This window comes from Acomys russatus, chromosome 18 (assembly GCF_903995435.1).
Source record: "Acomys russatus chromosome 18, mAcoRus1.1, whole genome shotgun sequence".
Taxonomy (NCBI): Eukaryota; Metazoa; Chordata; class Mammalia; order Rodentia; family Muridae; genus Acomys; species Acomys russatus.
The window spans coordinates 58,671,712-58,698,427 of NC_067154.1; the positions used below are offsets into that span (position 1 = coordinate 58,671,712).

Here is a 26,716-nt window from a genome sequence, read left to right on the forward strand (position 1 = left end):
GTGTATGTGTGTCCCTGTGTGTGTAAGAGCAGCAACTGGTTTCTTTGAATGCACCACTCTCCTGTGCAGTACATAGAATTACTTTTTAGTGGGGCTTAACAACAAATCTTTAATCTGCTGTTTTCATTGAAGGATACATTAAGCTGTTGTTTTTCTTCTAATTATCATAGCAGCATAAAAAGGTAGAAAGAAAAATCCTTAGGTCGTATGAGTTAAGAAATAGTCACTGACCAAGCATGGTGGTGCACGCCTTTAATTCCAGAACTCAGGAGGCAAGGGCATGTGGATCTCCAGGTCTGAGGCCATCCTGGTCTACAAAGTGAGTTCTGGGACAGCCCAGAGCTATAACATAGAGAAACCCTGTCTCAAAAAACAAAACAAAAGAAAGAAAGAGAGAAAAAAAGAAGGAAGGAAGGAGAGAAGGAAGAAGGAAAGACTGTGCATGATTTGCCTGTAGGAGCTGAGACATTCCAGCCTTAGTCTGAAGAGACCACGCTCTTATTTAACAGCCACAAAAACAAACAAGCAAACAAACAGTGAAACGGAGCATGGTTCAGGCTAAGCCCAGCCTTAACCACTCTCATGCCTTTTCTCTTACTGTCTACACAGGTCCCTCCCTCACTATTGATTCTGTGCCCCAGCCTCCCTTCTCCTGCACCATCAGTCCACTTCCACAGGGACAGACACCCCGGACAAGAACAGACAGGGCGCTTTGCTCCCACAGCTCTGCAGCACAGTAGGGATAATATCCAGCTCATAATTCCTTGTCACCCAGAGGGGTCATTGGGGGTACTGTGCCTCTTGGGTAGTGGTTAGTATATAGATTTTATTTAATTTCCCTAGTGTTGGTTTCCTTTTACATCTCTTGACCCATCTACCCATGTCAGTGCTAAAGTTAGCATTTGTAGAGCTGGTCAGTGGCACATACCTATGACCATTAGCACTCAGAGGTGGGAGGCTCAGGAGTTCAAGATCATTCTAGAAGAAAATAGCAAGTTTGAGGCCAGGCTGACTTACTAGAACCCCACCTCCAAAAACAGTAAAATAAATAAAATTAAAAGTTCAAGAATTTTAAAGACATTCTGAACTTACAAAACGTACATATATAAGAGAAAATATTAATAGGACCATGGGAGCTGCTGGAAGTATTTCATAGAGGAGGAAAAAAAAAAAAAAAGGAAGGAGCTGGGCCAAAAAGCGCAGCAAAGACACCTGAGATCAAGATCTGGAAAAGGCCCACTGATGGATAACACAAAGCCACTTGTCACCTGTGTGGTGTTCCATTGGGAAGCGAACAACCAGGCTTGAGACAGTAGTGGGCTGAGTGGAGAGCAGGCTGGTGGGAGATCCTGCTAACGGGTAATTCCACCATGCTTGGAAAAGGAGAACAAGGAATTGTCTTTGCCTTGTTCCCAGGGCAGTCTAAACGCATTCGTGTGTTTGCCTTGTTCCCAGGACAGTTTAAACGCATTTGTGTGTTTGCCTAAACCCCAAAGAAACCAGTTCGCTCCATCTGTCTTATGCCAAGAAGAGAGATCATCACAAAAGTCAGCCTTGAAATGAAGATTTGGGAGGTTTGATTGTGTTGTTTTAAACCATTGTTTTCTAGGAAACATTGGCCTCAGTAAACACTATAATTTAACACTGAATACAATCCCCTAACACCTCTTAGTCAAAACTACAGAGCTGTAATTTGGAACCTTTGATCACTCCTTTAGCTTATGGTCACTTCTTTGCCTGGCAGCCTTGTGGACCCTGTCTTCACAGCGTCACCCACATCTGTTCAGCCTTGTGGACCCTGTCTTTATGCCACCCACATCTGTTCTCTCTCCTTTCCCTGCCCTTTGCAACTAAACTATGATTTTTTAAAGTCAGTGAAGTTTTTTTTTTTAAGACCACAGTTAAATGTCTTGGGTTTTTTTTTTCTCCAAAAGAGGGCGCAAATTTCTCATGAAAAAGTAATATTAGTATTTCGCAAGTGTTGTTTCTCGTCACTGTTTAGATTCTATAGCTGCTGTCACTCAGTGCAGTGTGTGGCTCATGTGTGAAATCATCTGCTGTATGTGTGCGGGAACTAAAGGCATGCTGCTTCTTGAGGACAGATTCACAGAGGAGCCGAGGCAGAGAAGCAGGAGGAAGTTAAGGGGTTTCTGTGTGAGGTGACCATGTCAAACTAGGATAGAACGCTTTAAAATGAAACACTAAATGGGAAAAAGACAAACAAAACAGAACAGAACAGTTGTGCACAATCTCCTAACTTTCAGACGTTTCAACTCTAGCACAGCTTAAAAGATGGTCCATGGCAAGTTCAAGTAATCAAAGTTGTATAAAGTAGATAAAGCTGAGTCAGGTTTTTCAGAGGAGGGACTATTGATCTCTCTCTCTCTCTCTCTCTCTCTCTCTCTCTCTCTCTCTCTCTCTCTAGCACACACACACACACACACACACACACACACACACACACACACTGTGTGTGTCCTTTGTGTGTTGGCACCATCGCTAAGATTGCTTGGATCTCAGTGAGTCTCACCCAGCACGCAGGGCTGTGAATTCCTGTGACTCACAAAAGGGTTCCATCTCAGCTGCACTGGAGTCTTTTCATGACTTATGTATACTTTGTCAGGGGGATGGCATGGCACAAACGCACATCGTGGACATGGAAGGGCATAGGGAGGGGAAGCCACACTTCATGACTGCAATGCACTGTAACTGCCCCTGATCCAGTGAAAATTCATCTCGCCAGACCCTGCATACAACATGTATGAATTAAGGCAAAAATTGCAAATTAAAGTAAAAAACAAAAAGAAAAACAAAAACTCACTCACAGGATGGACACTCCAAATCCAAAGTTCCTGTGTTTCCATTGTTTTGTTTTGTTTACCAGTTTTTCTTTCTTTCTGTAACTCGGTTGCATTCTGAATTCAGGCTCCTCCACCTAGCATGCATGCCCGTGTGGCATGTGGAGACAGTGGACACTTACTCAGGGGAAAAAGCCGTTTTGGTTGATTTCTCACTCCGAGGAATGAAAGCAAGTGTGTCTAGGGTTTTTCTGCAACATTGTCTGTTGACTGATTTGCGTTGCTGCCCTCAACTTGGCCACAAAGAATTCCCTCCCGCAAGAGTGTAGAGCGCATGCTTCTTAAGGCACAGGTCTGCAATGACACCAGCGAGATAAGGATGCAGTTTGGGTGGGGATGAAGAGGATGGCCATCTTCTGAAACAGTGACGCCAACTAGAGCCATGACACATTTAAATCACATCCTCTGAAATGTAAGACAAAAGCCAAACACAAGTGACATGCTGAAGTGATGTAGAGTGTGGTGGCGCAGGACTGCGGTCCCCATACCCGGGAGACCCGAGGAAGATTGTCACCAGGTCTGCCTGAGCTACCTAAAGAGGACCGTGCCAGCCAGAACTACATAGTAAGACCCTGCCTCTAAATATGTATATAGATTTAAGTGCAAAAATAAGAGGCTGAAAATAGAGCTAGGCTAGCAAAAAATAAAGCCACACATAGTGTCTCGATACTCAAAGGAGGAGACAGGAGGACCCGAAGTTTAAAATCATCTTTAGCTGAGCAGTGAGTTTGGCATATATGAGACTCTGTCAAAAGAGAAGTGGGAGGGGGTGCCGTTCTTAAAGGTGGTTGCTTTTCTTACCTGTGACAACATAGTAATGCCTCACCTATGCTTTTAACAGTACCGTTTCATGTAGTGTGGATGATTCGTTTTAGAATATGAATGTGGGTGATTGTTTGCCCACAGCTACAAGAGTTAGGTAGTAGTTTTTAGGTCTCAAGGGTTGGGTGTTTGGTTGGTTCTTTCTTACGTCCTATGCTTAAATAAACCTCCTTCACAGCACCCGGCTTAGGAAGCTCCCTGCCGTTGGCAAGTGTGTGATTTGGAACACCAGGCGCATTGGCCACGTGGCCCAGTGACCCAGGGCCACAACTGAGAAGTCAGCAGCTGTGCATGCTAAGTTGAGCTCTGTCATTAACCTGCTGAGGGACCTTCTAAAAAGTGCTTAATTTCAGCCATGAAAATAAACAGGCACCGATACCTTAGAACAAAGCTAAAGAAAATCCGGCCGTGTGCGGAAAGTAAAGCAAACTCCCTTCACACTGTTTCCTTTTCTTCTTGGGTAGAGAGAGGCGGGACTTTGGAGTGACAGACTGTAGGTTCCTGTTTTAGTTTTTAAAAGGCTGATATGAGCAAAAGCACGTAACTGGGGTGGGGATGGGGGGTATAGCCCGTGGGGAGATGGGGAGCAACCTCTGTGAGAGTTCTCCGGGACGCCAATGAGGTCACGTGTGCTGAGGCCCCAGCATGCTCTCAGCGCGTGTGGCTCTGCATCAACTTCTCTTTACGTTTCTCCCACCCATCCAACCCCGCACCCCGCCCCATTCGGTCGATTGTGGTTTCCCATCGTTGGCACTGAAGAGGAGAAGGCAGCCGTCTGCTCCCACGGTCTTTCATTTCCTGTCTCCACGTTTAGGAGTGCCGGAGCTCCAGACGCCTTGCTGCCCACTCTTTCTCTCCTCACACCCCTGTTTAGGGAGGGGAAAATGGGCCCAGGCAAGGAAAGAGAGAGGTTAGATTTCCCGTCCACTAAACTCCAGTCCTGGGAAGGACTATCTAGATCAAGTTTAGCTTCTGAGAATGTTTCTGAGTGATTGCCTTGGTTAGGTTAATTGGCGTAGGAGACCTGACTTAACTGTGGGTAGAACCATTCCCTGAGCTGTATGAAGCAGAGAGGACAAGCTGAGAGTTCAAGTCCCTACGCCCCGCTCAGATGCCAGGTGCCATGTATGTAACGCAGAGCTGAGAAATAGCGACACACAGATCCCTAAAGCACAACGGCAAACCACGCCAGACCAATTAATGCGGTATAGTTTCAGTGACAGAAGACAGAGAGCCATTGAGGAAGCCACCTCTGGGATGAACCTCTATCTGCCATAACACCCACATGAATGTGTACATATGTTATGCCCAAGTCACGAGACCAGCCGGATGCAATTTACACGGGGTCTTTTATTTAGCAAGCTCCGGAGCAAGGACCATCCATTCCCCCAGAGGAAGGTGGGCAGCCCTGTGATTCCTCAGGATGCAGGGTTAATAAAGGCAAAAGCCACAAGCAGGGCTTTTCAAGCCTTGGAATGACATGATTGGGTAAGGGACTTATAGGGAAGTTGGCCTTAACGCTGATAGGGCATACTAGGGTAGGGTTTTGGGAGCGGGTGGGGGTTTTGGACCAAGCCACAAGGGGAATCTTACTTACAATTTTTATCTACTGCAACATTGTGGGTTCTTCAACCTTATGAGTTGGCCCCTAGGTGTAAGGGAGATGTTACCAGGCGTACTTTTGTGGGCTTTCCGAGAACTTGGGGAACATGGGGGAAGCGGGAGAATTCACTCTAGAGGCAAGACAGAGGCTTGGTGCAAGATGGCTTTTGTTTGGTCCCCACACATAATATATAGGATATATAATATTACACACACACACAGACACACACACCCCAAACTAATGCCAGTCCAGTGCCATTTCCCCTCTCTATGCTGAAGTTTAATTATTTAAAAATACTCCCATGTGTCTTATATTTTTCATATGTAAACACAGGACCATGCTTGTTCCTTTACAACACAGGAGTCAGGGCACATGAATGGTGCGCTAGTATATTAAATGCCACTATTTCATGTATACAAGGATTATTATTAGAAGGTACACAATTTAAAAATCAGTGTGACTTTGAAACATAGTCAAAAGTATGGCTCACCTTCACCCTGGTTTTACTAGCTATTAAATATTGTACTGGACGTATGCACGCTGCCCTCATTAACTAATACAAGAACCTAGAGGCCAAGGCCACAGCCACAGGTGGCAGAGCAAGCATTAGCATGCATAGGACTCTGAAACTCATCCTTTCCAGAAACGCTCTGCAGCCTTGGGAATATACTCAGTGTGCAGAACGCTTGCCTGACATCCACAAAGCCCCAGTTCAATCCCCAGCACCACGGAGACCAGGCACAGCTGTGTATGCCCCTAATCCGGGTGTTAGGAGTGTACAAACAGGAGGATCCTAGGTCACCTGCAGCTACAGAGTGAGTTTGAAGCCAGCCTGAGCTACGTGAGACCCAGTCTCAGAAAAATGACTTGAGACCAAGAGTCCCCCAGAACTTTCCAAGCACTCTGGAGAACAAGCCAGTGACATTTACATAGATGTAATTGTGGACATATGTAATTGGCCACTTAGTCTTTTTTTCCCTTACACAAGATACATAAAAGCCTTGACAGTTAAAACTCACTGGCTGATAGAGAGGTACAAGAAAAGGCAACCCCAATATTCTCAATCCAACCTGTCAGAGAAGATCCCACATAACTGTTTCTGGCAGAGTCGAAGCAGCAAACTCCAAAACAAACCATAGCTTCCTAAATTTACAGTGTGATCCCAGGAAGTCACCGAAGAGCACAGGCGCCCTCCTGCAAGCTCCTAGTCTTGTAATTAAAAGATTAAAAAACAAACAAACAAAACAGACTCAGGTGGAAACTCAAAACAACTTTTACTGGAATTGAGAGAGAAGTGACAGAGCAGGTGCTGCTGGAGCTCTCAGCAGCCCTTCTAGGAGGAGATGGGTTAGGGGAAGACAGAAAGCCATGCTCGCAGAGGTAGAGGGGGAAAAACCAGGTGACCTCAACAATGAAAGCATGGGGGCTGGAGGCGGAGCCTCAGAGAGAGACTTCCCAGAAGTCAGGGCAAGCAAGCTTACAACTTAGACCCATGTTGCAAAAACAGATATAAAGAGGGAAAAGAACTCTGGTGCCCCATTTTTGACCATGCCCCCTTGATGAGGAGAAGGTCTGGTGGCACTCAGAGGAAGGATAGCAGGTTACCAAGAAGAGACTTGATACCCTATGAGCATATACAGGGGGAGGAAGTCCCTCTCAGTCACAGACATAGGGGAGGGGAGTAAGGGGAAAATGAGAGGGAGGGAGGAATGGGAGGATACAAGGGATGGGATAACAATTGAGATGTAATATGAATAAATTAATAAAATATTTTTTTTTTTAAAGAGGGAAAACAAAAGTTACCTTTCTGGCCTGGCGAGATGGTCATGGTGCTTACTGCCAAGCTTGGCCATCTAATTCCCATGCGTGGGAAAAACCACATGGCACAAAGAAATGACTCCCAGAAGCTGTCCCCTGAGCTCCACACTGTGTACTAAGGAATGTATGCCCCCCCCCAATCAATCAATCAATTTAAGTAAAAAAATTTTTTTCCCAAAATCTGGGCAGTGGTGGAACATGCCATTAATCCCAGCACTTGGGAGGCAGAAGCAGGTGAACCTCTGAGTTCAAGGCCAGCCTGGTCTACAGAATGAGTTCCAGGATAGTCAGGGCTGTCTCAAAAAACAAACAAACAAAAAACAAAAGAAAAACAAAACAAAAGCAAAAAGCAAAAAACCAAAAATTTTTTTTCAAAAGAAAAAGAAAAGTCATACTTTTTGAGTTAGAAGTATATTAAAGTCTAAATGATAAAACATTAAATTCATAAGATTGTAGATTGAAAGTATTTATTCATAGAAGATTACTTACAAAGCATAAAGAGTAGACAATTATAGGAGTTTTGTGAGAGTTTACACTTAATGTTCCGTTCAATATTTTAAGTCATTTATCTTTTCTACTAATAAAATCAAGCTCAGCACTTATTTATGGAGTGCTATGATATACCCATTTCTCCCGTGTCCGTATTTTAATTTTTTGCTCTTCTGAGTCTCATTTGAACTGAAATGAAGCTGCAGAGTTCTGTTCTGCTTTTTCCCTGTACAGTATGGGAATTCTAGAAACTGGAGGGCAAACAGAGCAGCATCCAGGCTGTTAACCAAATTTCACAGGCTGCTGTATTGGCTGTGCCAAAAGAATTACAATATGATCTTTCTTAGTGGTGCAAAAAAGCCATTGTAAACACCAGAGGATTACACAGAAAGGCAAATTGTGTAGGGAAGTCGTTGGCGTCGGGCATATTTCTTGTTAGGAACACTAATTCCTCCTGTCATAGGGGTGTGGCACTCATAATAATCACAAGTAAAAAAAAAAGTGATATTATCGTTATCCTTTTCATTTTCTCAGCACTCACAGAAACAGCCATAGCTTGGACCCACAAAGCCAGGCGCATCTCTTCTCTAACATATGTTATCGATATACAGTCCATTGTATTTCCTTTTGCGAGTTACTGTTCAAAGTCATTCACAGCGTCAGCTCTGACTCTGCACTGAGGGGGCACACATTCTCTTAGGAACCTCTGATGTCCGCCCTCTCTGTCTGCCTTGTTTGAAACAGTCTCTTTCACTGCTGTGTGTGCTGGGCTAGATGGCTCAGGAGTGTCCCAGGAGTCCCGACTTTGCCTCCCATTTTGCCTTAGGTGCTGCTGTAGTCAGGGTCCCCATTGCTGCGATGAAACACCATGACCAGAGCAGCTCAGCGAGGAAAGGGTGTAATTGGCTTAGGCTTCCACAACACTGTTCATCACTGAAGGCAGTCAGGACAGGAACTCAATCAGGGCGGGAACCTAGAGGCAGGAGCTGATGTAGAGGCCATGGAGGGGTGCTGCTTACTGGCTTGCACCTCGTGGGTGGCTCAGCCTGCTTTCTTATAGAACTCAGGACCAGCAGGGCAAGATGGCACCATTCACAACGGCCTGGCCTGGGCCTTCCCACATCAATAACCAATTAAGAAATGCCCTACAGGCTTGCCTACAGCTGGATCTTATGGAGGCATTTTCTCAAATGAGGCGCCCTCTTCTCTGATTTGACAGAATAGGGTATGCCCAACTCTCTCTAGAAGAGAGAGGAAAGGGAAGCTACTTAAGAGGCAGTTTTACAGAGAGAGGAGGTAGTTTTTACCAGGACAGTAATAGAGAGATGGGTTGCAGAGAGAGAGAACTCCGGTGAAGATGGAATGATCCAGAAAATGAGAAGAAGCCAGAAGATTAGAGCAGATTGCTGAGTTAGTTTGAGGCCAAGCAGAGCAATTCCAGACCTAGACAGAAGCCAGATTAAATAAATCAGCTGGGAGAAGAGTTTGAGCCAGAACAGCTGAGCTTATTAAGCATTAAGTCTCAGAGGCTGAAAACATTCTAGGCCTAGGTTAGATTGTATGGAGGCTAGAAGCTTCCAGGACTGGGCCTAAGTTAGCAGAAGGAGGCAGTAAGCCCTGGAGACAACAATTGAGCCAAGAGAATAAATGATACTTACATCATCAGGAATGGCTTCCGTGGCCACTTGAGAATTTAGAGCCACCACTCATTTTTTCTACAGTTCATAGCTCTGTCCCCATCAGCTCTTTCTCTCTTTGGCATTTACAAGCTAACTGAGTGGTATTTGTTTGGCCTTTTCCTGTTCCCTGTTTCCCCAGTGGATTGCAAGCTGCATCTGGGCAGGAGTTTGTCTGGTTTGCCCACCGCTGGTGTGGAAGGGTACCAGAGCTGTATGCACACAGCAAACACATGCTGGATTGGTTCAGTGGCTGACTAACGCTATTTCAGAAGTCAGGGCAAACGGGAAATGGACTTCAGTGTTGGTTGAATGCTGTGCTCACAGAAAGGAACCCCAACCTCTTTAGACTACACAGCATTTCATGTCATTGCCCTCCTCTGCCCTCCCAAGTCCCAGTGCCGCTCGGCAGTCTCTGAAAGCCTTGTCCCCACCAACCACTTCTGTGGAGCTCCTCTAGCACACCCAGGGCAGCTGCAGTTGCCTGAAAGGACATGATGGACCAGATACAAGCAAAAGCAAGTGGGCAGGAAACTGGCATTTAATATCTAAACATGACCTTTCCTCTTTGACTTTAATGCATCCTGGTCAGCTGAGAGCAGTCAAAATTTCATCCACACATGCCTGGTGGGAGGCAGAGGCAGGAGGATCTTTGAGTTGCAGGCTGGCCTGCCTGGTCTATGGAGCAAGTTCCAGGACACCCAGGGGTACACAGAGAAACTCTGTCTAGAAGTAAAATCAAAGCCAACAAACAAATCACCAGAAAGTAACACAAAGTAACACGAGGGGGAGAGCTTAGAGCTCTCGGTACAGAACGGAGCCTCCAGGACAGCAGGTGGTAGGGAGGCTTTCACTGGCTGAGCATCTCGCTTCCAGTCAGCTGTGTTAGCAGAGGCCAGAGCTCAAAGCCTGGAGACACAGATGCCACAGAGTAGCTGAAAACCTGTGTGTGTGAGAGTGTGAGTGTGGCTGTGTGTGAGAGTGTGAATGAGTGACTGTGAGAGTGTGAGTGTGTTGAGTGTGGAGTGTGTTGAGTGTGTGTGAGTTTATGTGTGTGCATGTGTGTGTGTGTGCACTCACAAAAATGGTCCCGCTCTGAACTACAACATAGTGGAAAAGCATCACTCACGATGAAGCGCACTAGTGAACTTCATTTCACCTGTTGCAAAATCTACTCTACGTGCTGAAATTAAGTAAGGACACTGGGCACCTGTTCAAATACTTCTACTTATGAAACCAATTTTCTTGGAAAATAAACCGAAGTCGAGTTATCTGGAGTTGATTTAATTCAGCTTCTGTGTGTTTGCTCTTACACTTAGTAGGTGTAGAATGAGTTCCTGAAGAGAGTTGTCTTGGTGAGATGCAGTTTCTCAATAAAGAGTGTAGACCATAGAACTGAGCTGGCTGTGAGTCAGGCAAGCTCTCTGCATCTGTGCCTGTGCCTGCCTCTCTCTGTCTCTGTCTCTGTCTCTGTCACACACACACACACACACACACACACACACACACACACACACACACTCAAAAGAATTAATTATAGTACGGAACACCCAAAGCCATGAAAAGATTCTCCCTTCTTCCTATCAACTCCCACTCACGTGATTTACCACCTGGTTTTGAACTTAAGTTTTCTTTCTCTCTTCTCCTTACTTCTTTTGGCCTCTCCCTTGGCCCCGCCCACTTACTTCCCTGTCTCTTCTCTGGCTCTTGGCACCGACCTCTTTGTTGGCAGTCCACCACCTTTTGCATTTTTAGTTTAAAGTTTGCAAAAATAATTCATTCATCCGCATTTACTTACAGTCAGTCTACATCTTATCAATCCTATTTTCTTTTTCTGAGTTTGAGACCGGGTCTGGTGGCTGCCTTGGTTACAGTGCCAGGTTCTTTCGTGACGCTGCAGATTGGACTGACTCCAGGGCTTCCTGCGTGCCAGGCAAACGCTCTGCCCACTGAGCCTCATCCCCAGCTCTGAGCGACAGCGTACGTGTAGAAAACGTAATCGCGCGCTTGCAGAGAGAAGACCGCTGAGTAAAGCCAAGGTGCGTCCAGATGAGTTTGGGCGTGGTCAGCGTGATATAGCCGCCCATGTGCGTCCTTTCTTCTATCACCCGTCCCAGACCTTTGCATACACTGTGTTTACTCTTTACAGACCTTTGAAAGAAGTCCTTTTTCACTACCGTTACATAGTTAAAGAAGTGACGCTGAACAGGATAAAGCAGGAGCGAGCATTCCCCTTTATGTCCACAGTTTGCTGCGTCTACCACAACACTTACTTTTATAAGTAGACTAAACTACCACGCTTTATCGTGTTTCTAATTTTAAGAAACGAGACTAGTACACACTTGTTTAGTTGTTTTAAGATTCTCCCATACGCACCCCATCTATAGACACAGTGTCCGTTAAATATATGGGTGGGGCTAGAAAGTAAAGTGATGCGGACGCCAATGGAAGCTTAGAGTCCTTGTTGATTTTGTCCACGGATAATGGGATCGAAGCCTGGGAGGCTTTTTGTGTTGGAATCGGTCCTGGGGTGATCCTAGATCACTCCATTGTGTCACAGAGAAAGAATTTGCAAGTCAGGAAAATAAAATGACTTATTCAAAAAATAAACCCTGTTTGCAGGCCCATCCTGGGTGTGTGGGTTGAGTTTACATGAGGTGGGGGAGGGGGGAAAGGGCACGGTCCAGTTGCTCACTGACCGACAGAAAGCATCCTGTCCACCTGCAAGCTGGGGTTCCAGTACCCCACAGTGAGATGCACTCAAGCTGGAAGGGTACTCAGCTGCAAGACGCTGAGTCCAAATGTGCCCAGGCTGTCCTGTAACTGGGAACCGGTGTTTCCAGCAAATGCCTGAAAAGCAGATCTCAAGATAAAGGCATAAACTGCAACAGGGCTTTGCAAATGTTCTGATATGTGTGTCCAACCTCAGAGGTGGAAACAATAACCATCGGAGCGCTTGCAACAAAGTAAAAAAACGAGTGCACATGTATGTGTGCAAATGTGTGTGCACCTGACTGTTCAGTGATGTGCACACGCACACGTGTGTACAGCGATGCATAGATGTAAGTGCTCATTGCCTGAGTTCTCTTGTCATGCTAGTTTTTATATGGCGTAGATTTCAAGCATTGTAGAACGTACACAGAACTCCAAGAGTGACTAACATTAGGGAGAAGAGCACAGATACGCTATTTTAATAATAGTTATGGCGTTAGTGCCTTTTTAAACAGGTGTTTGTAACAACACCTGGTGGCTAAGCGGTTGTTTAGATAATGCTGTTTTATTTGGGACTTCCATTTCGTCTCTGCCGAGTAACAGCTGGCTACCTCGCTGGGATCTAGAAAGGAGCTAATGACTACAGAAACCAAATTTGACGCTTAGAAAATCCCTGAGTCGTGTTGAAAGGCACACCTGTGTTCTTTGGCAGGTGAATAGAGTCTCAAGGTAAGAATTTCTGCAAATCTCTCATCCAGTTGCCCAAACTGGTTTCACTCCTACTGAACAACTGGGGTTGGGGGTAGGATGGGAGTGGGGGGGGGTCCTCTATTTTTCCGTAATGATCACAATAATACCACACAAATAACTTTTAATGTTAAGGCCCCACCAATGGGAAGGATGGTGTGTTTCAAGGTATAAAGTATCTTCAAGCTGAATTTGTAATTTCTCCATCAGTTAGTGTCCCTGGTCGCAGAAGAGGATGCTCTGCAATGAACGGATTATAATTAAGATGTTGCACTAAATACGTTAGAAAAGGCTGTTTTCTTGATAAAGCAACCTTTTACATTTAGGAATAGTGTGTTCTGAATAGTTAACTAAAAGTGTCAGTGAGCTGAACGCTATCAAAAATACGGAAGTGTTTATTAGTTGAGAGCACTCCGTAAAACACTTTGCAGATTAACTGCAAAGGTTATTTGGGACTACATAATCTTAAAGCAAAACAAGACATTTATTTTTCTTTTTAAATATCCTCTATGTGGTCCCTTTTCCTTTTCTGAACATTTTTTCATGTTGGATTACACGGTACTCTGTAATACCCTCAGCATCCTACTGACATCTAAACTGTGAATGCTTATATATTACACACTGGTCCTTAGACATTAAAGAGAGTATTTTTTCCATTCTTGTGGGTTCAAGAATGTAACTTTTTACAGTACATATGTAATGCAATCTAGGGAGCGTAACACTGTGCAGTCTCATAGAAAGGGTAAAGCATAAAAGAGAAAGAAACATTAAATGAAGATAAAGATTGTTATTAGTCTTTAAAAATCATTCAGGATGGTATTGAATCTTCAAATTGACTTCAATAAATACTATATTTATCACACATTAAAGAGAGTAGAATGATGTCCTAACGAGAGAGAGAGAGAGAGAGAGAGAGAGAGAGAGAGAGAGAGAGAGAGAGAGAGAGGGAAACGTCAGTCAAGCCCAGAGGCCTGATGACCCTGGCTAAGGAGCTCATAGCGCTGCCATCCAGGCCATAACTTATGGATTGTTCGTTGCACTTCCCACTTGTATAAGTTGAAACCATGTTGCAATTCTACAATAATAGAATAGTTCTATTTTTAAGTTTTCTTTCTTTCCTTTTTTTTTTTTTTTTTTTGGTTTTTTGTTTGTTTGTTTGTTTTTGGTTTGTTTTTTGGTTTTTTTCGAGACAGGGTTTCTCTGTGTATCCTTGGCTGTCCTGGACTTGCTTTGTAGACCAAGCTGGCCTCGAACTCACAGCGATCCACCTGCCTCTGCCTCCCAAGTGCTGGCATTAAAGGCGTGCACCACCATGTCCAGCCACTTTTAAGTTTTCAACAAAGAGATTACTCTTTCTCCGCTAAGAAACACCATCTGTTAGGTAAGCTGCATGCATATCCATGACTCTGCCCTGGAGTCCCCAGAGTGGCTCATGCTGGGAGCTTTGAAAGAACTTCATCCTGGCCACCCTGGAGGTCTTGGCTCCATTAGTGGGTGATATGGTAAGGTAGGGCTGGGGAACATGGAGTCTTCCTTGGAATTCAGAATTCCTTGCTTCTGGAAGCTGTGTTTGCATAGCTTTTGTGGCTGGTGGATTGTTTTTCCCAAGTGCAATGGGCAGAGGTACATTATGTTTTACATTTTCAGAGATAAAGCATGAAACAGTTTTCATGGTGACATCTTTAAAACAGTGTGTGCCTTTGGATCCAAACAGTGGAGTTTACAGTCACTTGGCAAGTGCATACTGGAGGCCTAGGGACCACAACTCTAAACATGTTTTTGTATCAAAATATTTTTGTGCTGGTGTGCTATCCCGTAAAAACAAGAAATGGTTAACAAAGCAGCAAGGCACAGCAAAGAGCCTGTGAACAAGGACAGAGAAATAATTTGGGTAACAGTAATTTTAACCAACTTCACAGAGAATTGCAGTATCAAAATACAAAATTAGGTCAGGAGTGGGGTTCAGAAAGAAATTTGACAAATGGCAGGAACCCAGAGATGGGAGTACTTCATGGCTGATCATAAAGAAGAAGAGAGGACACTTTGCAGCCATTTCTCGGAGCGGGGTGGGGGTGGGGCGGATGTGACTAAATGGGAGATGACAAGGAACAGGCTCCCCAAACTTTGCTCTTTGACCCACCAGTGAACCTGAAGCAACACACTGGGACAAGTTGGGGTCAAGACCAGGACAGGAGGTAACTATGTCTGCCTCCCACCGACCAGGCCATGCTCACTCACACTCTCTCCCACATTCATTTCCACAGCCATGGGCCTGTGCAGCACACGTGGACGCATCGGCTACCTGAGGCTGCACAGCCGGTGGGTGGGAGTGGGGCGGGGGGGTGGGGGATGGGGATGGGATGGGGGGAGGCGGGGTGGGGGGGGAGGTCTGACATGCTTCGTCAGAGCTCAGATGCAGTACTGGGCAGAAATCAGGTGGGGATGGACTTAAGTTACAAAACAGTATTAGACATCCTGCTGTCTGCTAAGCACTGGCCCTGGAGTACAGACCATTGTTTCAATACTGTTCTCTAAAAGACTGCGAGAACGAGTGGACCACATCTCCTGTGTTCCATTCGAAACCTAAGTTTTAGTAATTCAGTGTTCAGCTCTGTGTCTTCTCCATGACCACCTCATCACGTCAGATCTCACTGTGCTTGACTTGGTTAAAAAACAAAAACTAAAACAAGGCACAGGCAGTTACCTTCTTCTCCACAGGCCACAGTAGGCCTGTGTGGAGACTGTGGAACTGGCCTAGGAACTTGCTCCTCTGAAGCTGACTGATTTATGTGTTTTAGACCTTCGGTTACTTTTGGCAAGAACTGGATCCTGAAAGGTCACACCAAGCACGGCAAGAACTTTAAGTGGACAATAAGACGCCCGTAATGAAGCCAGTGTCTTTGTTCTCTCATTTATGCCTGGATTTGTGACCTCGGGAGCTGGAAGGACACCTTGATCTTTGTGTTTGTCTTGAGGCAGCGAGAAAAAAAAAAAAAAAAATGAATGAGTTTATTCTTCAATTAGGCGGGAAACGTGGAAGCTCTCTCTCTCTCTCTCTCTCTCTCTTTTTTTTTTTTAAGCTGGAGTGGGTTGGAGAGAAGGCTCAGTTGGAGCAGAAAGACCTGAGTTCACAGTTCACATCCCCAGCACATCTGTAAAAGCTGAGCACGGTGATGAGCATCTGAAAACCTCCCACTGGGGTTGGGTGGTAGAGAAAAGTCCTGGCTCAGAGCTCACTGGCCAGCCAGTTTGTCAAAATAGTGAGCTTCTGCTTTGGTGATGGGCCCTGTCTCAAAAAACAAGATGGACAGCCATAAAAGTTAAAAATAGTGTCTATCAGCCGGGCGTGGTGGCGCACGCCTTTAATCCCAGCACTCGGGAGGCAGAGGCAGGCGGATCGCTGTGAGTTCGAGGCCAGCCTGGTCTACAAAGTGAGTCCAGGATGGCCAAGGCCATCGAAAAACCAAAAAAAAAAAAAAAAAAAAAGTGTCTATCTCTGGTCTACAGACACACGTGCACACACACATGCACCACACATGTGCACTTACTCACACACATATGCACATACACTCATGCACACAGATTCAAGCACACACACACACACACACACACTCACACACAAGCTCATGTATTCACTCAATGCACAGACACCTGTGCACACATTCACACAATGCACACTCACACAATGCTCACAAACTCACACATGCATGCTCACACATTCACAAACGTGAACATACTCACACACATGCACAAACACACACACACTCACACACACAAGCAAACAAGATGAAAACAAACGTTGTTCAGGGCTGGGGAGATGGCATAATCTGTAAATACACTGTTGTCCAAGGGTAAGTTGCTGAGTGCCAATCCCCAGCAGATGGTGGTGCAGGGCTCCAGAGGTGGGCAGAAAAAGTGGCTCCCTGGTCAGCTGCTGGCCCAATCTGAAAGCCTTAGGTTTCCGCGACAGACCATGTTTCACCAAAGTAGATAATGACAAGGGTTGCTCTCGGCCTCCACACTCACAGGCATACACACACCTGTGTATACACACACACACACACACACACACACACACACACACACACACACAGTTGAACAAGATATATAGATGGCCCTCCCTTGCTTCAAACCCCTCATGTCACAGACCAGACTCTTAAACTGAGCGCCCGTAGCTCGTAGTTAGCAAAGACCCTTACTGGATTTTCTGGAGCTTGCGAGGTAGCCATCTGCTACCTTGGAGTTAGGCCTGAGCTACACTTGATTATTACTTTCCGCATACCACTAGGCGAAAAAGAACTGCAGAATTTTAAGGGCAAGGGCAGTTTCAGTCCCAGTACTCCCTCCTTAACGAGCCAAACAGAGTCACTCAGACAAGGGTGGCACACTGGCCTTTAGCGGTCAGCAAAGCGAGCCTGCGTTACCATACCGTGTCCTTTCTGGGCACACGAAAGCTGTTTCTGCCCTGCTTTTACAAGGCACCCAGTGAGCCAAGCTATTTGCCGTGGGTAGGGCTGGGTCTGGGACGGCTCGGTGGGAGGCGCAGCAGGCTGTCCACATCTGGTTGTCCCAATAAAAGAGCCGTTTTCCGCGGCTTGTCTGGGGGAGATTTGGGGACCTCGGGCTCAGGAGCACGCGGGCCTAAGGCTTTGGAGACTGTGGACGGCGGGCCAGCTGCTAGGGGGAAGCCCAGGCCAAATCGCCCCGCTATCCCGGGGCGCCGGGACGGGCAGGGGTTTGAGTGCGGGTCCTCTAGCGCCCTCAAGTGCCCAGTGGGCGGGACGGAGGCGGTGACCGGGGGCGGAGTCTTGGGGCAGGGCTCGCGGGGGTCGCCGAGCCGAGTGGGAGCAAGCTGGAGCGCTGCTGCAGCCAGCGACATGGCTAGCACGGCCTTGGAAATCATCGCCTTCGTAGTGTCCATCTCGGGCTGGGTGCTGGTGTCCTCCACACTGCCCACCGACTACTGGAAGGTGTCCACCATCGATGGCACTGTCATCACCACCGCCACCTATTTTGCCAATCTGTGGAAGATGTGCGTTACCGATTCCACCGGTGTCGCCAACTGCAAGGAATTCCCCTCCATGCTGGCGCTGGATGGTCTGCATCCCTTCGGGGCCCCCATCCCCATCCCTGAACCTCGCTGGCTTTCCTGGCGGGAGCGTCCTCTTAGGGACCCGCCGGGGGAACCCCGGGAGGGAGGCCGGGCTTCGCTCTGGCCCGGGAGGGTCTACGGTGTTCGCGTCTACAGATGTCTGTTTCCGTGAGGCACCTTCTGAACCTGGGACAAGAGTAGGAGCAATTCAGGTGTTTGGGAAGCGACAAGGCTATTCTGTCCGGAAACGGCAGGGTGCAGAGGTTTGCCACCCCACTACCAAAATCTGATTCTCATTAAAATGGCACAATTGAGATCTAAGAATGCTCGCCCTGAGAGCTCTTTAGTAGGTTCATTGAGTCTTTGAAAAGCCAGGCTGGGGCGCGGCGGGAGGTGGGGGGGGGGCGCGGGAAAGAACCATATTGAAGTTTTTTTGTTGTTCTCCTTAAAATCTCTCCTACAAACTTGACGGCTTGAGCTTAATACTCCCTTTTAGTTTTAGGAAAGTAGATAGCCCGTGCCCATGCAGGGGTAAAGTGGCTGCAGAGGGCAGGGAATGTTGGCCAGCAAGAATCAACGGAACATAATAGCGCACTCCCGAGTTATGTGCGAGGATTCTGGGTCTTCCTTGCTTGGTTGTTTTGCAGATAGATATTGACATAGAAAACTGGCCGTTTAGTTTCCAGAATACAGTCGGTACAGCACCAGCACAATGCTCGCTCAAGTTCTAGGCTCTTCCAGGAATTTTACAAGCAACTACATGGATTCTGGAAGAAACTTAAGAAGAGCAGCTTGCCTTACTTCTAGATTTGAGGTGTTTTCCTTTTCTTTATTATTCCTCTTGCATTTTTTTATTTGCATAGCTGGGTAAATAGAAGACTTGATTCCCTTAAGACAGTGCTTGTCACAAAAAGCAAACTGTTGCTCAATTCGGTGGTGGAAGCTGGTAGAAGGGTGGCACCGGGGCCGGGCTCTGTTGTGTAAAAGAAGTATCTGGAACATGGTTTACTGCACGCGTTGCTGGTGAGTTTCCTGTGCTCAGCAGAGCACGCATTCAGGAGGCAACAGGCGAGCTCCTGTTTCTGTGGTCTACGCTCGGGAACACAGGATTCACAATGTGTTCTAGGACTATTCCGGTTGTAACTCTGTTGTGGCCTGAGATAGCCTGCTGGATCAGTCCAGCTGGAGGACAAGGAAGAGGGGAGAGAGAGCGAGAGAGAGAGAGAGAGAGAGAGAGAGAGAGAGAGAGAGAGAGAGAGAGAGAGAGAGAGAGAGAGAGAGAAAGGAAATGCTCCTTCAGGCTCTGAGTACAGAACAGTGGGGCTTCCCTTCCTGTGTCTGCTGTGGGGGGGGGGGGAGGTGTTCTGTGGTTCGGGCAGGCTGGGAACTGAGAAGGACAGGGGCACAGTCCTCATTCTCAAGGCCTTGAGATAGGCAGGCATTAGACAGAGACAGAGAGAGAGCGAGAGAGAGAGAGAGAGAGAGAGAGGGAGGGAGAGAGAGAGAGAGAGGTGCCATTCATGTATGCATATGTGCAAAATGACATGGTTCATATTGTTTTTAAATTAACACCCTCTTTGAAGTGGGTACAGATAAGAAAATCTTTTTGGCTGCTGCACAGCTCTGGATAGAGTGTTCACTCAAGCTGTTTACCCCCAGTGGACACTGGACTCTTTCCGACTTTCCCCTGGAATTCTTCACATTTACCCGTTTGTGTGGATGTACACTTCGGTAAACTGTTCTATGGCCAGACTGGAAGAACAGGCATTTGAATATGCAGTTTATGCAGCCACGGGAAGCTGCTTTGCCACTTTCTCACCTCTGTTCCTATGCAGAATTGCACATTATAGCTGTGGGCTTACTAAAAATGTTATTTTAATCTGCATTCTCCTTACTCTCACTGAGTCTGACCATTTAAACTTATTTATTGACAGTTTCTCCTTTTTTCTATTTATGTCTATTTTTCTCATTTATATGTCATTTATATGTCTCATGCACAACGATAGTTGTGTTGTTTCTTCTGTTTTTTCGTATGTGAATCCTCTTTTCCTTGGGCTCTCTGAGCCCACCATTTGTCTATGTGATGTCGTTTTTTTACATACTGAACTTTGACAATAATGATGTAATTACAATCATCAGTATGTCCCTTGGTGACTTCCCTCTCTGTGGTGTACCAGCACATTTTCAACTACAAGAGACCAGAGCTCAGCCACAGCTACTTTTCCCATAAAGGGAGTTGGTCTCCCCTCCCCCACTGTGAGTGGAACTTTCCAGAGCAGCACCCTCTCTCCTAACCCTACCTTCTCTCTACCGTGGACTTCCGAAAGGGCAGGTATATTGGGTGTTGGGCCCGATATTAGAAGTGGAAGGAGAAAGCTCACAGACCAGAACCATCCTATGTCTCCCCTGCTTGAGCCAGGCATAGGCTCCAAACTAGAGATGAGGACCCAAGGCTATCTTGTGTCCCAGAAACCAGAGTGTCCTACTGGAAGCCAGTGCTCTGAGTTACCATCCTCAGGAGGAATTGTTGTGGTCCCCAGGGTTCCCCTTGGTGCTGTAGACGGGATTCTTCGGCAGTTTCTTGCCCATCTACTGTTCCCCCCGATTATCCGTTTTCCGGATGAGAAATGAAGATGCGGAGGGACCATTGGGTAATGCAGGACTCACTGTGTATAACCGGGAGTGTGCAGGCTGACGCTCAGCCTTCCGCCTTCCCTCATCCACTATTCTCTGCACAAATACACCAAGCTACTAGTATAACAAAAGCTCGTTTTCTTTGCAACTAAACACAGCAGCTGATTTGCAACTGAAAGGTGAAGAACACATCATTAAGAAGACATTTAACTTTCCCGGGGTTACCTTGAAGGCTTCCTGCAGCAGAACTCATTTGGTCCAAGTTACTGTTTGAAAAGTTCACAGCTGAAGGAACTGGTGGCTTCTCTTTGCTGCTAGCCCATATTCCTTTCAAAGCACCCTTGAACTTCTCCTCGGCCAGGCTGTTTTTACTGTGTGCCATCCATTTTTGCTAATGGGGGTGTTTGCCATTTCTTGCAGGGGGACTAACTATAAATTATACCTTGAGAACTTCTGAGTGAGTATGTTCATGCCTCAGCACTTTAATGTGTTAATTAGCTATTAACGGTGTCAGTAAATTAGACCTGTCAGAACTAATGGCCTCCTTGACTAGGCCACTTCTCTGGATGGTGCAACTCCTAAGTCTGCCCTGGGGAGCTGTTAAAAGCTGGGGTGTAGAGGTCTGCCTTGCAAAAGATAAACTCCTGAGAGTCTGCTGAAACTCACTAACAGCCTGAGAGTCTCATGTTTTAGGGACCAGTAGGCCCCCGTTTACAAACCTCAGGCTAATTATTACCACAAGCCATCCCTCATGGCTACCAGGGGAGTTTAGGCCTTGTCTTGGTTCCCCATGACAGGAAAACTAGGACAGCCATTGTCCTTCCTGCATGCAAAAAAAGTTAGCAAATTGTCCTCAGCGGCGTACTGGAGCCAGAATGGAGCGCACTACCCTGTTCACCGTGGTTCTGGGGAGCAGTGAAGGAGAGCCAGAGCTGGGTAGGATGAGAACCTGCTTGGTCCTCCTTCCTTCTCCCTAGGCCAGGGAAAGCCAGAGAGGAGAGACTTTAGAATGAGGGATTCAGGAAAAATTTTTTTTAATCCGAAGGGTGAATACTACTGTTATTTTCCCTGCCTTGCAGGCTGACTGGGCTGGACTGGCATGCTAGCCAGTGTTTACTAACAGGAAAAAGCATTCCCTGTTCTAAATGACCAAACTGTAGGACCTAGACCTTGGTAAATTCCAGACCGTCTATCTGCCAGTGATAGAGGCTTAAGGTAACTGATTACGGTGCATAGTAAAGGGACATTTGTTTCTGTCTTTCCCCAAATATATGTTACACACAAAAGTCTCCCTTTTCCCATGGTTCCCCTTCCCTGGGTTTCAGTGGCCTACGGTCAACTAAAGCCCAAAATAGTAAATGAAAAATTCCAAAATTAAATAATCTATAGGTTCTGAATACATTTTATTCAAATAAGCTGTTAATTATTCTATTTTACTTAATGATTACCTTTTTTTCTATTTTCTCTTTTTGAAACAGCATCTCACTGTGGAGCTTAGGCTAGCTTTGACCCCACCCTACTACCTCATCATCAGAGTCCTGGGATTACAGGCCTGTGTTCCCAAGCCCAGCTTTACAATTGCTGTTAATTTTTTCCGTACTTAATCTGTAATTTTTTATCATGTATTTAGAACAAAACTGGTGTCTATGTAGAGTTCAGTAATATTTGTGGTTTCGTAGGCATTTTAAAACAAAACATGTCGCACACCGATCAAGGATACTGCTGCATTTGTGTGTGTGTGTGTGTGTGTGTGTGTGTGTGTGTGTATGAGCCGCATGCATGTGAATCTATCCTTCTACTTTTGTTAGTTAATGTTGGCAGTTAGAGTAAGCTAAATGCAACCTATTTGCTGCCTGTAGTTTTTGTGGTGAACAGGGAGCCACTTTTGATTATCCTTGCAGACACTTTGACTTTGTAAGGTCGTGAGGAGAGGCTTTCTCTCTGTCTCAGTTCCACTATTGTGCTGCAGCAGCAGAGACTCAGACACACACACACATACACACACATACACACACTCACATACATACACATACACACACATAGACACACTCACATACACACACATAGATATAGACACACACACATACACACACATAGATATAGACACACACATACACACACATAGACACACACACACATAGACATAGACACACACACATACACACACTCACATACACAAACACACACATAGACATAGACACACACATACACACACACACAGACACATATAGACACAGATACACATACATAGACACACTCACACACACAAAGACATGCACAGACACATACACACAGACACATTCATACACATAGATATACTGATACAGACACACACACAGACACATTCACACAGGCACATACACACACATAGACACACTCACTCAGACACATATAGATACACATAGACACACTCACACAGACACACTCACACACAGACACACTCACACAGACACACAAATACACACTCACAGACACACATACCCTCACACACACTCAGCCTTGCAGCACCACTGTTGTTAACAAAAGAACCCCTCTAGTGTCCCAAATCACAAAAAATAAGGTCCTTTTGCAGTTTTCGATAGCCTCTGCCTTGGCAAAATTAATATCACACTATAAAATTGAAAGGCATTGCCATGGCCGGCTGTGTTTACAGGGCTTGAGGGTGTGTGGTGTGAAGGAGAGAGAACAGCTCCCTTTTGCTTTTCAGCACAAATCTATTTTTTTCCAGAGAAGCATGGGACAGGGGATTACTGACGTTTACCCCACAAAGTATAACTATCAGTTAACAGTATTAGTTATCAGTGGCTTTGCTTGAGAATTAAATAATGGTCGGTGGCTACTGCTTATGTTGACACTTAAGGGGGCTTTTGCTCTTTTGTTTTTATTAGAAGCTTAATTCCCAAAGTAAACATGATGTGTGTGTGTGTGTGTGTGTGTGTGTGTGTGTGTGTGTGTGTGTGTGTGTGTGTGTTTGCTCACTGTATTTGCCTACACCTGGTGCATTCCCCTCTCACTGCATTGGACTGAAAGACAGTCTTATTTCTGACTGAAATGAGGTGGCCTGCATGGGAATGCTGTATCACTTTGAATTCTGTTCATTTAGCATGGGTTGGTGGCTGGCCCAAAGCCCTGCTAGAGTTTATTATCACCCCAGCTATGCAAATAAAGTACGTGACTGAGGACATGAAGGGTTCAGTGGGAACGAGCTGAGGGACTAACACAGGGCACTCGTTTACAGTTGACTTAATAGTGCTTCTCACCTATTAGGTAATGTTTCCCAAAGCCCAGCTTTATTCTATGCACCCCAACCACAGCGCAGTGTCGCTAAAATAGTCCATAGACCACCGTGGGCCATTAGCACATGCTGGCTAGTCTCACTTACAAACTGCCATTGCTACCCAGGAGATTTGACCCTTTGGGGAGTCTTGCTGCCCAGGTGTAAGTGGTCTCATTTTGAAGTGCCAGGCTCTCTGTGGTGTCTATTAGAAGGCAGATGCACTATGGAGTTGGAGTGAGAGGTAGTGCAGCATGGACTTAACGATGCTTTCCAGGCTGGGACCCTTTCTACCATTTGCTAGCTCACCCACAGCAAATCACAGAACCTTTGCATGCCCAAGTTTCTGCCTCAGTTAATACAGGAATAACATAAAGATCTAGCCGGAGGCTATGCATAAGGTGGACCTAAAAGTGTGTGGCACAGAATGGGCTTTTCAGGTAGATTTGCTTGCATGTATTACCCATTGTGTTACAGTTTTGTTTTTCTCCCCCCACCAAGACAGTATAACAACCATCCCAAGTGACGACACAAAGGGAGGTTTCTTTCTGGAGAGATGTGCAATTTACGTTAACATAAGCGACCTGCTCTGATTACAGGTTATATCCAGGCATGTAGAGGACTCATGATTGCTGCGGTCAGCCTGGGCTTTTTCGGTTCCATTTTTGCACTCTTTGGAATGAAGTGTACCAAAGTTGGAGGCTCAGAAAAAGCCAAAGCTAAAATTGCCTGCTTGGCTGGGATTGTGTTCATATTGTCAGGTAACTAGCAACTTCCTACCAAACAAGGTGTTTCTTAATGTGAATGACACAACTCTGACCGCAGCGCTTGCCCACTGGTGTTTTTCAGGTCTCTGTTCCATGACAGGCTGTTCCCTGTACGCAAACAAAATCACAACCGAATTCTTTGATCCTCTCTTTATGGAGCAAAAGTAAGTCTATATGTTCAGAAAAGTGATACAAATAAATGTATTATATTAGGGTATAGATATCCTGCATTGCTTTTGAAAATGAAATTTGTTGGTAAGTGCTAGTCTCTAACGTCAAATATAAGGGTCAGCTTGTTGAAAGATGCATTCGGCAATTCATTAACATTGTATATTATCTTTAAATAGCTCAAAGCGTAGGATTTAGAACAAGAACCTCATCCATTTTACATCATAAAATGGGAGCAAAAGTCAGGAAAAGTTGGTGTGACATAAGATGGGAGGGAAGAGAGCTGAGTTATGAAGATGAAACGTGAAAAAGCTTGATTGCTCAGTCAGAACAGTATTTGCTAAATGCTAGTCTCTGGACCTCATGAATTTGCTCCACTGAGGCAGCAGGAGGGTTTCCATCAATGTTGTAGGACCATGACACTCATCCCTGGCTGCTCGTCTCTGTAGGTGATTGCCTTAGGACTGTTGGTTATTGTTCCCGAGCTAAGGGCTGCTGCTTTTTATAGGGTCCCTATGATTATTTCTTTGTATTGGGAAAATCCCAGGACACCAGATGAGAAGTAGTCAGCCATATGTCAGCTCTTTCGTCGCCATGAAACTATGTTTACATACTTCTACAGGAAGTTGTATGTGTACGTTTGTGGGGTGTGGAGGGGTACGAGTGTTTTGCTGGCAATCAGGCTGGCAACCAGATTTCAGACTTGAGATAAGTATTATAAAAGTTATATGAATATTATTTAAAGGTCAAGTATAGAAATAATTGGTCAGGTGGGCATTACTTTTCCCAGTGCATTTAGAAGTTTCCAGAGACTTCTAGTTCTCTCTCTAGTGTAGCTAATGCTGAAGTCAGAACAGCTGAAGTTGTGAGGGATAATGGGGATTACACAACACAGGTTGGCCCCTTCGTAGCCGTGCGCAGCATTGCAGGGGTTTAATCAAATTTGATTTAAACAAATTTGATTTATAATGCCTTCATGAAATGGGACAGTCTCTCTTGAGGTTCTCTTTCTGGAAGTCAACTTCCTGTTGACAGGAACTTGGACTAAACTGGTCCACATTTCAGACCAGGAAGTGGAATTCTGTAGACCCTGTGCTCTGAAATGTGCAATTTATAACTACAGTTTCATAATTTTGAAGCTAGATGCTGCATGCACTTTTCATTATAGAGTTTCTGTCATATATTTATTTTAAAATAGTTTCCATTCAGAAATTTTATTAATTAGGAAACAAACAAACAAACAAACCATTGTCCTTGAACCCAATATAATTTTTACTCTTCTACCCATGTTAAAAAATATATCCTGATTTTTAAATATTCTTTTCACTTTTTGTTGCATTTTGTGTTTTTTGAGATATAGTCTTGCTTTATAGCCCAGGCTGGGCATGACCTATAATCCTCCGGCCTTAGCATCCTGAATGCTAGGCTCAGCTTCTCCTTTATTTTTGAAAATTAGATTTGAACAGATGTGCATGACATCAAACCCTGAGGTGAAAACTGAGACTTCACAATCTCACTAAATTCTATTTGGATCAAGGAATGGTTGCCCTTGAGAGTTGTAAACATGCCATCAATTCTAATTAAAGAGTCATGACAGGAATCCAGGCTTCATGCAAACTAAGTGTGCCTTCAAAAGCCAACCAATTGGTGATCATTATTTCATCTGATGCTTTATTTCTTAATCAACACCTTCTTGGATGAGTTGGGTGATAAAATTTAAAAAACAAACAAACAAACAAAAAAAAAACCCTACATGTTCGTTCCTAAAACAGAATTAAATTGGCTCCATGGGTCTTGAAAGTCATCTTTAAAGCAGGGCTTTGACCTGGCTTATTCAGGGAGAAAATGTTCTCCGCTGGCTTTGCTAGAACTTAATAATTGCTGTCTGAGTTCAAGTTCATTTGTGCTTGAATGTGTGTAGGAGTCACAGCTCATGGCTCTGCCAACCCAGGTGAGGAGAGGTTTGGAGAAGGTGCTGTTGGGAAGGTTCTAGCTATTTCTTTGATGTCTTCCTAGGCCAGCATGAGGATTCTGTTGCTATCTTGAGGTCAGAAAG

At 45.4% G+C, this 26,716-nt stretch overlaps 1 protein-coding gene across 2 annotated transcripts in view; it reads left to right on the forward strand.

The window, feature by feature from the left end:
* Positions 1-26,716, forward strand: part of Cldn10 (claudin 10) — an 83,332-nt gene that overhangs the window by 46,924 nt on the left and 9,692 nt on the right. Inside the window, exons 1-3 of one of the 2 annotated variants that reach the window (XM_051160967.1) lie at positions 17,538-17,822; positions 24,325-24,486; positions 24,575-24,656. In XM_051160967.1, coding sequence (XP_051016924.1) covers positions 17,603-17,822; positions 24,325-24,486; positions 24,575-24,656 — 464 coding nt within the window. In that variant the 5' untranslated portion in view covers positions 17,538-17,602. Of the gene's footprint in view, positions 1-17,537; positions 17,823-24,324; positions 24,487-24,574; positions 24,657-26,716 lie in introns of those variants that run through there. The other variant, XM_051160968.1, reaches the window with a different exon arrangement.